We start from the raw sequence: 13,789 nt of genomic DNA, 5'->3' as shown, positions 1-13,789 counted from the left end.
GCTGAAGAGTTTGCCATTTACACTTCTTTCATAACCCCTATGGTTCCAGAGATGTGAACATTTGTTTGAAATGTGAGGACATAATTTGTTTCTATCAAAAGGCTTGGGCTCTGCCCATTGGAAGTTGCAGTACAAGCTTCCTGAGTACCATTGGAGTGAATGAGTTAAAACTGTATACCTCATCAGGACGAGGAACAGAAAGCACAACTGCAGGTTGTCAAAACTTTTTCAGATGTTATAAGAATGTCATTTAGTCTTGATAGATGTGCAAAAGCAACCTTTAAAGCAGGAAAACTGCAGCACCAGGAAAACATTAGTTTGGGACAAGAATGTGACATAAAAGAACTTGAGCAAGGATGAGTGTATAAATATTTGGGAATTGATGAATCAACAATAAAACATGAACAAATGCGAATAAAACTTAGTAAGAAATAGCTTAGAAGACTTTAATTAATCCTGAAAACAGCATTGACATCTAGGAATGAAATCTAAGCTATAAACCAATTTGCTCTTCCTGTCCTAACTTTCAGTTCTGGAGGTATTGAATGGCCCCAAAACATGTTGGATAGATTAGATAGGAATACAAGAAGGATACTTCATGCTCACCAAATGATTTATAAAAATCAGTGTACACCAAGATTATATATTTCCCGTTCCGAAGGAGGGATGGGCCTCCTTGAAATTGATTACATTTATAGATATGCAATCGTGGGACTCAACACATATCTGCTGACCTCACAAGACCCAGATGTAGTGAAAGTTTTGAAATATGAGGAGAGTAAATCTGATGACTTCTCTGCTTAATATAGCAGATGCATATCGGCATCAAGCAGGAATGGAAATCAAACCAGAAGTAGAAAAAAATCAGGCAGCAACTGAATGTGCCAAAAAACAAAAGAAATAATATAAGGTGAAAGACCAGATGGGAAGGCAAGAAATGTGGAAAATGCATAAATATAGTTGCAAGTATAGAAAACAAGAACCTCATGTTGATCAGGAACAAATGCAGGAACGGTTAAGGAAAGGCGAATTCAAGCCAAACGATGAAAGGTTAATATTGGCGGCCCAAGATAGTGGGCTGCGTACACTCTGGTTTACAAAGTAAACTGAACATGTGGGAGAAACCAACAAATGTAGGTTTCGTAAAACTGGATTGGAAACAGTCACACATCTCATTGCTGGTTGTGATATACTAATGGCAGAAATACTGTATACTGAAAGGCATAATAATGTGGCAAGACTGTTACACTGGGGATTGTGCAAACATTGTGGTATTGAAGTGGCTGAAAAACACTTTAAACCTGAGCCACAAAGCATCATAGAAAATTATGTTATATCACTTGCGATCACCCATTACCAACAGTTTAAAAGATAGATCCTAGAAAACCGGATGTAATGGTCCATGAAAAGAAGACAAAAGTAGCATTGATCACTGAAATCTCCACACCCACTGACTAAAACTATGTTGTGTACAGAGAGAGAGAGAGACAGTCATAAAATATCAGGATCCCCAGGCAGAAACGAGAGCAATGTGGAAGAGATACCCAGACAGTTCCAATAGTAGTAGGAACAATGAGTCTTATAAAAAAGAATCTGCAATCATATTTAGATATGTTACCAATCCATGTAACCCCGTACGAATTACAGAAGGGGTCATTACTAGGCACATTGCAGGTACTGTGAAGAGCACTTTTGGCTGACATTAAAGATTGAAACAATACTAATTTCCTGAACTTTAATCGTACTTTGACTTCGGAATGGGGGCCATTCCCGTCATGGTATTAGAATCCCCAAAGATTTGGAGAAATTAGAGAAGGAAGAGTATATAAGCTTTGGCTCTGTCTAGACGTGTTCTCACATATAAATTGGAACTCTTGTACATTTAAATGAGTACTAGTTGTCATCAGATGCTTCTCAGATGTGATTACGTCACAGTATTGACAGACAGCGTGACTGTTCTGTACATGTCAAAATGCAGGAAGGGGGGCACTCTTCTTTCTTCAAAGAAGCTTTTCATCTTTGGGACTAAGGATTTAAAAAGTAAAATGTGTACAAGTGTGCTTCATAAGATCAGGTTTCATTTACATCTAGTTTTAGACATACAGTTGTGACTTTCAGCTTTTCCCGGTTAGGGGTCGCTACAGTGGAACTCCGGTCCGCTAATGATTGGCAGTTGATTTTTACGTACCGAGTTGCCAGCACTGACGCACAACTTTCAACGAAGGTACACCCATTCATGCATGTCTCCATGCAGAAGACGCTCTGAGAGTCGAACCGGACAGCATCTTACTGTGAGGTGATATAAAAATTGTACACACCCCTGTTAAATGCCAGGTTTTTGTGATTATAAAAAAATGAGACCACAATAAATAATTTCAAAACTTTTCCCACCTATGATCTATAACCTGTAGAATTCAGTTGAAAAACAAACAAATCTGTTAGGGGAAAAAATATAAAAAATTATGAACATGCAATAAGTTAGTTGCATAAGTGTGCACATCCTTAAACTAATATTTTGTCGAAGCACCATTTAATTGTAATTTAATTAATAGCATTCATAGGTTCATAGGTTCATAGGTAGGTACTAGGCTATCTGCCCGAGGGCATTTATAAGCCTAGCCAGAGTGTGTCAGCTTTTGCCGCCCAATTGATTAATTAACTGAGCCTCTGTCAAGAAGAGCCAATGGAGTGATCCCAGGGGTGTATGTTCTGTTACCCATCCACCCGTCAAGGTTTCTCTTGAAGAGTGTTAATGAGGGGCTCTGTCTAATAGGTTCCATTCAATCTTCTTGGGTAGGAGTCTTCTTGGGTAGGAGTCTATCAGTATGGCACATCTTGACTTGGCAATATTTGCCCACTCTTCCTTGCAAAAGGGGTCCAAATCTGACAGATTGCAAGGGCATCTCTTGTGCACAGCCCTCTTCAGGTCACCCCACAGATTATCTATTGGATTTAGGTCTGAGCTCTGGCTGTGCCATTCCAAAACTTATGAAGCCATTCTTTTGTTGATTTGGATGTATGCTTGGGGCCATTGTCATGTTGAAACGTGAAATTCCTCTTCATCTTCAGCTTTATAGCAGACGCCTGAAGGTTTTTTGACAAAAGTGACTGGTATTTGGAACTGTTCTTAATTTCTTCCACCTTGATTAAAGCTTCAGTTCCAGCTGAAGAAAAGCAACCCCAAAGCATGATACTGCCATCACCATACTTCACCATAGGGATGTTCTTTGTTTTTGAGCCAAACATACATTTTGGAATTGTGGTCAAAAAGTTCAACCTTGGTCTCATCAGACCATAACACATTTTCCCACATGCTTTTGGGAGACTTGATGTATTGTTTTGCAAATTTTAGCAGAACCTGGATGTTTTTCTGTGTAAGAAAAAGCTTCCGTCTTGCAACCCTACCCCCATACGCCAGACATATGGAGAATACGGGAGATTGTTGTCGCTGTAGTACACTACCAGTCGTCGTCTTCTTTTGGCTTTTCCCGGTCAGAGGTCGCCACAGCGGAACTCTGTCTGCTAATGATTTGCAGTAATTTTTTACGGTGCCAAGTTGCCAGCTCGACACCCAACCTTCAACAAAGGTACGCTCATTCACGCATGTCTTTCGAATGCCACTCGACCGCGGGGGAGGATATGCAGACTCCACACAGAAGTCGCTCCAGCTGAGAATTGAACGGGAGCACCTCTTGCTGTGAGGCGACAACGCTACCGCTGCACCACGCAGCCCATATGTAGTACACTACCAGTACTTGCCAGAAGTTCCTGCAGCTCCTTCAGTGTTGCTGCGGTCTCTTGGCAGCCTCCATGACCAGTTTTTGTTCTAGTCTTCATCAGTTTTGGAGGAACGACCAGTTCTTTGCAACGTCACCATTGTCCCATATTTTCTTCACTTTTTGATGACTATCTTCACTGTGTTCCATGGTATATCCAATGCTGTGGCAATGTTTTTGTGCCCTTCTCCTGACTGATATCTTTCAACAATGAGATTCCTTTGATGCTTTGTAAGCTGTCTGCGAACCATGGCTTTTGTTGTAGCAGGCAACTGGGTAAATATCAGGAAAACCTTACTAGGACAGCTGAACTTTATTTGGGGTTAATCTTAGTCTCTTTAATTGATGGCAGGTGTGTATCCAAGAAGACTGAATGCTGTAATTAAATCAAAAGGTGCTTCAAGAAAGTATTAGTTTAAGGGTGTGCACACTTATGCAACCAGCTTATTGTACATTTTTATGTTTTATATTTTTTTCCCCGAACAGATTTGTTTTTCAATTGAATTGTACAGGTTATAGGTCACATTAAAGGTGTGTAAAGTTTTGAAATTATTTATTGTGGTCTAATTTTTTATATCACAAAAACTTGGCATTTTAACATGGCTGTGTGCAGTTTTTATATCCACTCTAAATACGATATTCTTTTGTCACAAATCTATAAATGTAGCCATATTAAAGCAGGCCTATAAAATTTACGTTTTGCATGCTGTTCAGGGAATACACTTTCAGTAGAAAGGAATGTTTCAGTGTAGGATGGAAATGACATAACCTTCAGTCAAGAATACTGATAAGAATAAAATGTGCTAATAGCATGTGCAGTACATTAAGTACAAACGTATCATGTTTAGGCAAGACTTGGGAACCAAGGTTAAAGAGGTGTATAGATCTTGTAGAAAATTTACAGGGTTTTTGGTATTAAGAGAAATACTTTGGACACAGAAGTCATTAAGTTTGGACTGATGCAGAAAGTCGTTGCAGTGCAGTCCACAGAAGTTCAGCACATACACTGAAGAATGAGTGTAGAAGTCAGGTCAAATGTCCAGTATTTCAGAAATATTAATTCTTCCATTCAGAAGGAAAAGAATAATTCTGTGTAGTGAATTTATGGACAGTATAATAAGTGCATAAGCTACAGACGTTATTTAGTCTATTTCAGTTTATCAGCACTGTTATATGAGACAGTAAGATTTGATTCTGATAGTATTGACCAGTTCAGTACAGTTCTGGGTAATATAATAGACATTCATGCCAGTTTCTTCTAGTATTTCCAATTTTATTTATTTATTTTTATTTTTATTTGCAGTTTGTTAACCAGGATAGTCCATTGGGCCAGAGTGAGCCCATTTTCAATGGAGGCCTGGGAAAAAGCTCCACGTGCATACATATACAAAGCTACAGACAAAAACAATTGCAAAACAATTATAAAACAAATCAATGTACAACTGCTTACAAAATTAACAGAGTATTATGACTGTAAAAACATTGGAGTTTAATTTTGTTTGTGATAAAAATAATGGTTTATATAGGTTTCATATAGATTTATAGGTTTCAGGTAACATTTATTTTTGTTGATATTTTTATTATTTCCATCACTACTTTATTTCCTCATTAATATGTTCCTCATCATACCCTCTCTTGTGAAGCATACTTATTGCCTTTTCTATATCAATATTTCTATCCCCAACATAGTGATGGAAATAATAAAAATAAAAATATCAACAAAAATAGATGTTTTGTTAAAGATAAGGGAGAAAAAGAAAATATTTACTTTATATCTAAATATACCCCCTTTTCTATTAAACTATAAAGTGTAGTGGAATACTATTGGAAAATTATGAGAAAAGAGGAACAAGTGTTAAAGGATTTGGAGCTGAAATTTGCATATAGGAATAGAAGAAGCATAAGGGACTTACTGGTACATGGTACTTTTAAGAGACCTTTGAATACAGATTTAAGAGCTTTATCAGAGAAGGGCACATTCCCTTGTGGGAACTGTGCGATCTGTCAGTGTATTGAGAACCTTTCCAGAAATTAATGGTAAAAAGTATCAGGAATATGGATACTTTTACCTTTAACAGTGTACTTATAGTATATGGGCTTAGATGCCCATGTAATAAATACTATAGAAGTGAAAGTAAGAGAAATTTCTCGGTCAATCTCAAAGAACTTATTAGAGATACAAGAAAAAGCAGACTGGTTAACCCAGTAGCAGAACATTTTTGTAATTTTCATGATGGGAATCCTGAAGGGTTGCAAGCAACAATATTAAAACAATATAAGGAAGGTTTTTTAGCACTGGAGGGGTTAAAATATAAATTGACCGAAATAATCTACTTTTATTTTAAAGTACAATACCTTGTGTCTGAAAGGCTTAAACAAGGAATGCAATTGGAAAAGCATTTTATAATGCTTCTTTAAGAAGAAGTTTAATTGAAAGATTGGGGAGGGTGTTCTTTCTTTTTATATAAAAGAAGTATGTGTTTTATGGTGAAAATATACTCTGAATAGGCTGTGTAAGCCGAGGCGCTAGAGGATTTGGTCTGTTGTATGGTGTTTAAGAAAAGCTTTTTACTTGTTGCCTGCTGTGCTGCTAATATTATTTTATTAAAGAAGAAAAGAAAGAAAGAGCCTGTTGTGGTTCGTGTTATTTCCTGATGATTCCTGTGATGTACTGATCTACTGGTTTGTGGTAAAAAGACCGTTTCCTTTTTGAGTGTGGTTTATATATATAAAAAAAATCTTGTATGCATCATACATCACATTTATGCTCTCTATACAGAACATAGGGCATAAAAGGGATGTACGGGCACAGCTACCTAGAACTTCTTTGCCACCAGTTCAAACGCTGTTTTTGCTAGATGGTTGGAACATGTTGCTGTACTGCACATTTAACAAAACCAGACAAGTGCTTCAATGTTTTATTTTTTTTATTGCTGGATGTATTTTTTTTTACTGTTCTTGTATTTTATTTTACTACCTAGAGTCCATGTCATTCAAGAGGGGGGAATGACACTGTGAGAGGCAAATTCCCCATAAGGATCAATGCAAACTGTTTTTTTAGTACTTCCCATGACCATACCTCTTGTAGTATATATATAAGGCATTTGTGCCTAAGACACTCTGAAGCCATTTGTCTTCCCTGGCCATTTATCTTGAAAACTAATGGCTTAAACAGTTAGCCCAAGGTACCAAGGCAGAACCCTAACCCCACGATACTCCTGCTAGGTAAGAAGGTGGCCAAGAAGTCTCGGAAAGATTATTTAGCTGTCCAGCCTCCAATGGATATCTCTCTAGAAGTAGGTAATAGCTCTATAGGTTGTTTGGTGTTTACGTCAGATTCTTCTGCCTCTACCCTGTTAGAGGCTGGCATGGATCCATCTTTTTGCATGTCCTCTTAAGCTTTGCAGACATCTGCTGTGGACATCGAGGGGGAACCATGGTTGAGTATCTCTGAGGGTCCTAGAGGGATTCCACAGATATTGGTCAGGGATGACATTCCAGGTTGTCTTCTCGAATCTTGATAAGGGTCAGAAACTCCGGTATTTGTTACGGCTGATTGATGTCCCTTCTAAGAAAAGATAAAAACTGAAACATGTTTCAGTCCGCCCTATGGATTCGCAAAGGGAATGGTAAGAGTTTACTCAGGGCTAGTTTTCTGCCTTACTGGCCCAAAAGCCTCCTCAAGGGGTTTCAATACCCACTTCTCCTTGGGCTTCTACCTCTTCTAAAAGGCTTGGGGAACCAGATTCCTCGGATGAGGATTCAGTGTCTGGTGAAGTGTCTTTGTCCTAATCACAGATGCCTTTGCCTTTGGATTATGGTTCTGATGAAGCTCTGTTAGCCTTGAGTCTGTTTTCACAGTTGTCCCTTGGGGGCACAATTGCTAGGATGATGGAATACATTAAGTGGCATTCTTCTCAAGTGTGATAGTCAGAGGAGATATTATGAGTTGCTTTAGGTGGATACTCCTAAACCATCTGTAGTTCCTCCTGTGTTGGCTGCCTTGTTAGATACTTTCATTGCTGCTTCTAAGTCTCCTGATTCTCAGCCTCTTGCTACTAAGAAACCTGATAGGTTCTTTAAGGTTCCTGAGGATTGTCTGTTTTTATTTAGATGCCTTTCTGCTAATCCTGCTGTGGTGTCAGTCTCTTCTGACACCACCTAAACTTTTGCCTTCTGATAAGGATAGTAGGGCAGTGGAGAGGAAATGCAAGAAAGTTTATACTGCTTCTACTTCAGCCCTTAGGGTTATTAATTACCCAGACCCACATGATCAGGTATACTCTAGTCTTGATTGCTCAGGCTTGTCAGGTTATATCTGCCCTCCCTGAGTCTGAGGCAAATCCTCTGCCTTATTTTTTTTAGGTTCTGTTCGTCAAGCGGCTTACCACTCTATTAAGTGTAACTATGATGCTGCTGGCACCTCTTCTAGAGCTGTGGTGTTTGGGTCTGTCATGAGGCGTTATTCTTGGCTTTGTCTCCAGTCTGTACCTGAGGGCATGAAGGTCAAGTTGTTGGATGCTCCTTTTTATAATACACATCTTTTTGGGACTGCTGCTGCTGACATGTTTAAGTCTCTTCAATAGAAAGACAAAGCCTTGCAAGACCTTAACATATTTTTGTCTCTCCTATCCCGGTTATCCTTCTAGGTCTGCTTTTGTTTGCAGGCAAACCCGCCAGGCCTGTAAGGGCAGGACGAGTTGGAGGGGAGACCCCAACTACTAAGGCTTTTCAGATTTCTGTGGCCCAGGAACCTCCTTTATCTGATGAGCCTTGCTTCTCTTTGACAGTTTGCTCCGTCTTTTTTAGAACATGTTCCTTTGTCCCTTCGGCTGCCCCTTTATCTTCCATATTGGCATCTCATCACTTCAGACTCTTGGGTTCTTTCTGCCATGCATCTGGGTTACTTCAAGGTATGGAAATGTTTTCCCTCCTTTTTCAGGGATTCCTCAACCTCCTCTAGAGCAACTTCCTCATTTCCCCGAGGTTGTAGGGTCCCTGTTGAATCAAGGGACCATTCAACCTGCCCCCCCCTTCCCAAGTAGGAAGGAGTTTCTCAAAAGGAGGGCAGTTGTAGACCTATTTTGGATTTTTTCCTGCTGAACACCTTTCTTGAGATCCTGTCTTTTTGGATGCTTACTCTTCAAACTTTCTTTCCTCTTTTTATTACCCCAGGCTTTTCTGGTATCCTTGGATCTGAAGAATGCTTACCTTCATATCCCTATTCACCCTCTCTTCAGGAAGTTTTTACATTTCTCTGCGTCTTCCTGTCATTTTCAGTTCTCTGCTTTGCCCTTTGGCCACTCTACTGCCCCAAGGGTATTCACAAAATGCTTAGCTCCTGTGATTGCCTACTGTATGGTCCAACGCATTCAGTTTTTTCCTTTTCTATGTGATCTGTTGCTTCAGGCGCCTTCTCCCATACGATTGTTACAGGATCCGCAGTTCACCATCTCTCTTCTTCAAAGTCTGGGGTTTACTATCAACTTCCAAAAGTCTGTCCTGACTCCTCTCAGGATCATGTGCATCTGGGATGCAGGATTCAGTTGGTGTCCATGTTTGTCTCTCTTCCACCTCCAAAGATATTGTCGTTGATGACCTTCTTTTCAGTCTCTTCTTCCTCTGACTGCCATGCCAGTGAGGGAGATTCTTTGGGCCCTGGGATTCATGGCCTCTTCCATTCCAGTGCTTCCTCTTGCCAGATTGCTTATGAGGAAGGTTCACTGGTACCTCAAGTCAGTTTGACTGCAGCATCATCACCTTCTGAATTTGTGCACCTCTCCTTCCATGTCACAAGAAGGAATTAGAGTGGTGTATTCAACTGTTCGCTCTCAACCTAAGCCACCCATTTCAGCCTCCAGTCCCCTTGTCAATAACTATTCACCAATGAGACTTGGGGTGCGTGGCTTCTCTTGGTCACCTGAAGGTTCAGGGTCTTTGGCCTTCCCAGCAGTAGTCAGACCACATCAACATCAAAGAGATGAGAGCTTTGATCCTGACCCTTTAGGCTTTTAACCCCATGTTCTTTCCAGGCCCCTTGAAGGTGTTCATAGACAACACACAGTGATGTGATATGTCAACAAGCAGGGGAACATGAACTCTTACCTCCTATGCAGGATGGCTCTTCAGGCTTTGGTTATCAGTTAACTCTTCAGACAGTATACTTTCCTTCAAAGCACAATCTAGTGGCAGACTCTCTGATCTAGTCCAAAACAGAGGCTCATGAATGGATTCTTCACAGAGTGGGGTATTCCTCAGGCAGATCTTTTTGCCTCCCTTCTGAACAGGCAGCTTTCTCTCTTCTTTTCCAGAGTGCCATGCAGTCTAGTGTACATGACGGACACCCTTTCCTTTCCTTGGAACGGGAGGTTTCTTTATGCTTTCCCTACTCTTCCTCTACCTCCAAGGGTCTTGCAGAAGATTCAGCTGGACTCCCAGAAATCTTGCTAGTGACTCAGTGCATCTGACCGTGGGCAGTCATCACAAGTTACTTTACCGGTTGGATATCCTCGCACAGGACAAGGGTCTCTCATCGATCCCCACTTGTCCACTCTCTGACATTGTGGGTGATAGGGTTTTGATCCCTTTGTCACTTGTTTTCTGAGGACATGCTCTACAGAAGGCAAGGAAACCCTCAACCAGAAAATCTTATGTCCAGATGGAAAAGATTTTCGGTGTGGTGGTGCCATGATTGTAACCAGGATCCTTCAGTGGGGGTCCCTGTGGTCCTCTTTGTAAGTTGCTCCAGTCTGGCTTGGCCTATTCTTCTGTGAAGGCCCTTTAGTCGGCCATTTCTGCATGTCTGCTCTTGAATCCTCATGTGACTTATTTTAAGGTCAAACAGTTTCTTAAAGTCGTCTTGCATATTAGACCTCTGAGAAAGTCTATTCCTTCTCCAAGGGACCTTAATTTTGTATTGGAAAAATTGACTCAGGCTCCTTCAGAGCCTGCAGGTTATGCTTCTTTGCAGTATTGTACCTGGAAGACTGTTTTGTTTCTGGCTCTTACTTCTGCTTGGAGGGTTTCTCTCCAGACCCTTATGGCCATTCCTCCTTTTTTGGTTTTTCACAGGGTCAGGGAGTCCCTTCATACTAATCCTTTTTATGCCCAAGATAGTAAATGAGTTGTCCTTCAATCAGTCCGTATAACTCCCTTCCTTGTTCTCTCATTAGTGAGAGGGTCCTGCATAACTTGGATTTACACAGAGAGCTCAGGTACTATTTTGATAAAACTAGGACTGTTCGTAAGTCTAATCGCCTTTTTGTTTCCTTTCATTCCAGGTCTTTGGCTGTTTCTGAGCAAACTGTCTCCTCCTGGATATCTAAGGCAATTTCCTTTTGTTATTCTTTTCATGGCAATTCTCTTGTCTGCTTCTGTTAGAGCTCATTCCACTAGGGCTATTGCCTATTTGGGTGCTTTCTTCAAGGGGTTGGACACCAATTCCATCCTTGAAGCTGCTACTTGGTCTTTCAGTGCATACCTTTACTAAGCATTATCTGTTGGATATGGTTTCTAGGACCAGAGCAGGTGTTGCTGAAACCATTTTATGTGGATTTGTTGAGGGCTTTTCTCAGCCTTCCACCTCCCATTCTGTTTCTTGAGCTTTTTAACTCTCCCTTCTATGAAAAGTACTGCAACAATATTTTAGAAGGACATACAGCTGTATAAAATCTTACCGTAACAGTAGATGTCCTTCTCTTCACAGTTGCATTATTCGCTCCCTCCCCCTCTTGTTTGCTCTGCATTTTTTTTCCTTCTCCATGTGCATGGACTCCTTTGTCCTATGGCGACTGCTCTCTTCTGGTACAATTCAGTTCTAGGTAGTTGTATCCATACGTCCCTTTTATGCCCTACAATTCTGTACAGGAAGCATAAATGTGACGTATGGCGCATACAACATCTCTGTCTTTTTCATACTGGCTGAGCATCGGGCTGCTGATGGTGGGACATCCCTTCTATGAAGAGAATTCTGCAGCAGTAAAGAGAAAGACATCTGCTGTTATGGTAAGATTTTGCACAAGTATACTTTTGGAGATAGCTATGAAAACACAAGGTAGACCTGTCTATCAAAGTGAAATAAGCTTAATTTTGAGCAGCAGATGAGGTAGGGGAAGAACAGATGAGCAGATTGAGGCACCACCCATTGTATATAGTAGTGTCAGAACTAGTGATATGGGGGGGGGGTGAATGTTGGGACACTGGGATTTTGGAAAGCTCAGATGCTGGTTACCACTACCTGCAGCTGGATTGATTTCCCCATAATTTGGATTTGCTAAAGTCATTATCCCCCAAAGTCAGAAATTTTAATGAGTGCCTCATATAAAAACTTTCTGTCCCCCAGTTAAGCTGAGATACTTGCAGAAAGATGACTTAGTGAAGCTGATTGCCCCTGTGCCTCCCTGAATTACCATAATCTACTTATTACCATAAAGTCAAGGGGTGATGTGATGTGGCAGGTGGAAGTCTCTCTCTACTTGTAGGGATTCAGCAGATCTGAACTTGTGATTGTCCTTTTACTGCATAGGTTCATAGGTCCATAGATTAGTACTAGGCTAACTGCCCGTGCGAGCCATTTTAAGCCTAGCCAGTTATCCCTTGTCAGGCTCAAACTCTGTACCTTGTGTTTATAAGGCAAACACCTTAACCATTAGGCCACCCTCCCAGCACTAGCTGAAATTTTGTAGTTTGCCTCACTGCAGTGATTTGTCTGCTTTTTATGATTGCTGTCTGTTATTTTAGCATGTAGGACAGTGCCAGCCAAAATTTGGCCTTGATTTATATGTCAGCAGAGGCACAAAGCTTGATTTCACCAATTACTGTACTTTGTTAGTTCAGTACTATTTTGCTGACCATATTATTTTTTCCCCTTTATGGTTAGATAAAGGACACATACACAAAGCAGTGAAGATTGGTGCTCAGGCTGTCATCTTGGAGGATATAACACTGTTTGAGATAAACCAGCCTATTCAGAACTTGCAGCTTTATCAGGTAAGTCAATAAAGGATTGCTTGAGAGGCAGACAAATTACTGCATTGTTTTTTTTTTGTTTGTTTGTTTTTTTAAGCTATATACTATACATCAGCAAGTGATCTGCGGTGGTGGTGCTGAGGTAGCATTGTTGCCTCACAGTAAGACGCTGAGCGGTTCGACTCTCAGCTAGAGCATATTCTGCGTGGAGATATACGTGAATGGGCGTATCTTCGTTGAAGGTTGTGCGTTAGGGCTGGCAACTCAGCATGTAAAAATCAACTGCCAATCATTAGCGGACCGGAGTTCCGCTGTGGCGACCCCTAACTGGGAAAAGCCGAAAGACACAACAACTATACATCAGCAAGCTGTTTTTCAGTGGTAAGAGTATGAGTGGTAAATCACCTCTGCCCGTCTTTAAATTTGTAGCTGTAAAAGGAAATCAGCTGTGCATGAGCTGCACTGCATGCTACAAATCTGGGTTTGAGATGTTCATCGTGTTTCACTGTTGCAGTCATTACACTTGGGTTATCCTGCTGGCAGGCTACCCGCAGTCGGCCTGAATTCCAAAGTCCTGGTCCGGCGTCGGTTGCTGTCTCCTCCTCCCTGACGTCAGTGCGCCAGGGTTATATAAGATGCAGCCGATGCCATTTTCTTCGGTCTTTCTTGCCGCGCGGTGCCCGAAGCAAAAGCAGTTCGCAAGTGCCGGTCGGCCGACTCCTGAGATTTTCGAAATTGAATTTCAGAACCGAAGTCTTCAATAAAGCTAAGTACCCCATTGGGGAAACTTTTTCTTGCTCCAGACCGATGTCAGTAAAAGTTAACAATTGTATTTCTTGTGGGAAGCATATACCTCATAAGGATTTTCACTCTTACTGTATTCCTTGCCTAGGCCCTGACCACGAAGTTGCTAGTTGTCGGTTTTGTGCTAGATTCAACCAACACACTATTAATCGTCGGTTTGATTTTGCTTTACATTACTTTGGCCGAGGGTTTAACTACATAATGCCGTCGGAACAACCGACAACCGGAATTCATAAAAAACG

General features: G+C 40.9%; 1 protein-coding gene across 2 annotated transcripts in view; it reads left to right on the top strand.

The window, feature by feature from the left end:
• The window catches only part of SEMA4F (ssemaphorin 4F), a 1,454,381-nt gene that overhangs the window by 1,112,130 nt on the left and 328,462 nt on the right, over nt 1–13,789 (top strand). For both annotated transcript variants that reach the window (XM_044063980.1, XM_044063981.1), the window contains exon 11: nt 12,655–12,764. In XM_044063980.1, the coding sequence (XP_043919915.1) occupies nt 12,655–12,764 (110 nt within the window). The remainder of the gene's footprint in view (nt 1–12,654; nt 12,765–13,789) is intronic.

Source organism: Protopterus annectens, chromosome 2.part2 (genome assembly GCF_019279795.1).
Source record: "Protopterus annectens isolate FY-2018-M chromosome 2.part2, PAN1.0, whole genome shotgun sequence".
In the NCBI taxonomy this organism is placed as follows: Eukaryota; Metazoa; Chordata; order Ceratodontiformes; family Protopteridae; genus Protopterus; species Protopterus annectens.
The sequence above is the reverse complement of the archived record's forward strand: the minus strand, read 5'-3'. Positions and strand labels throughout refer to the sequence as shown.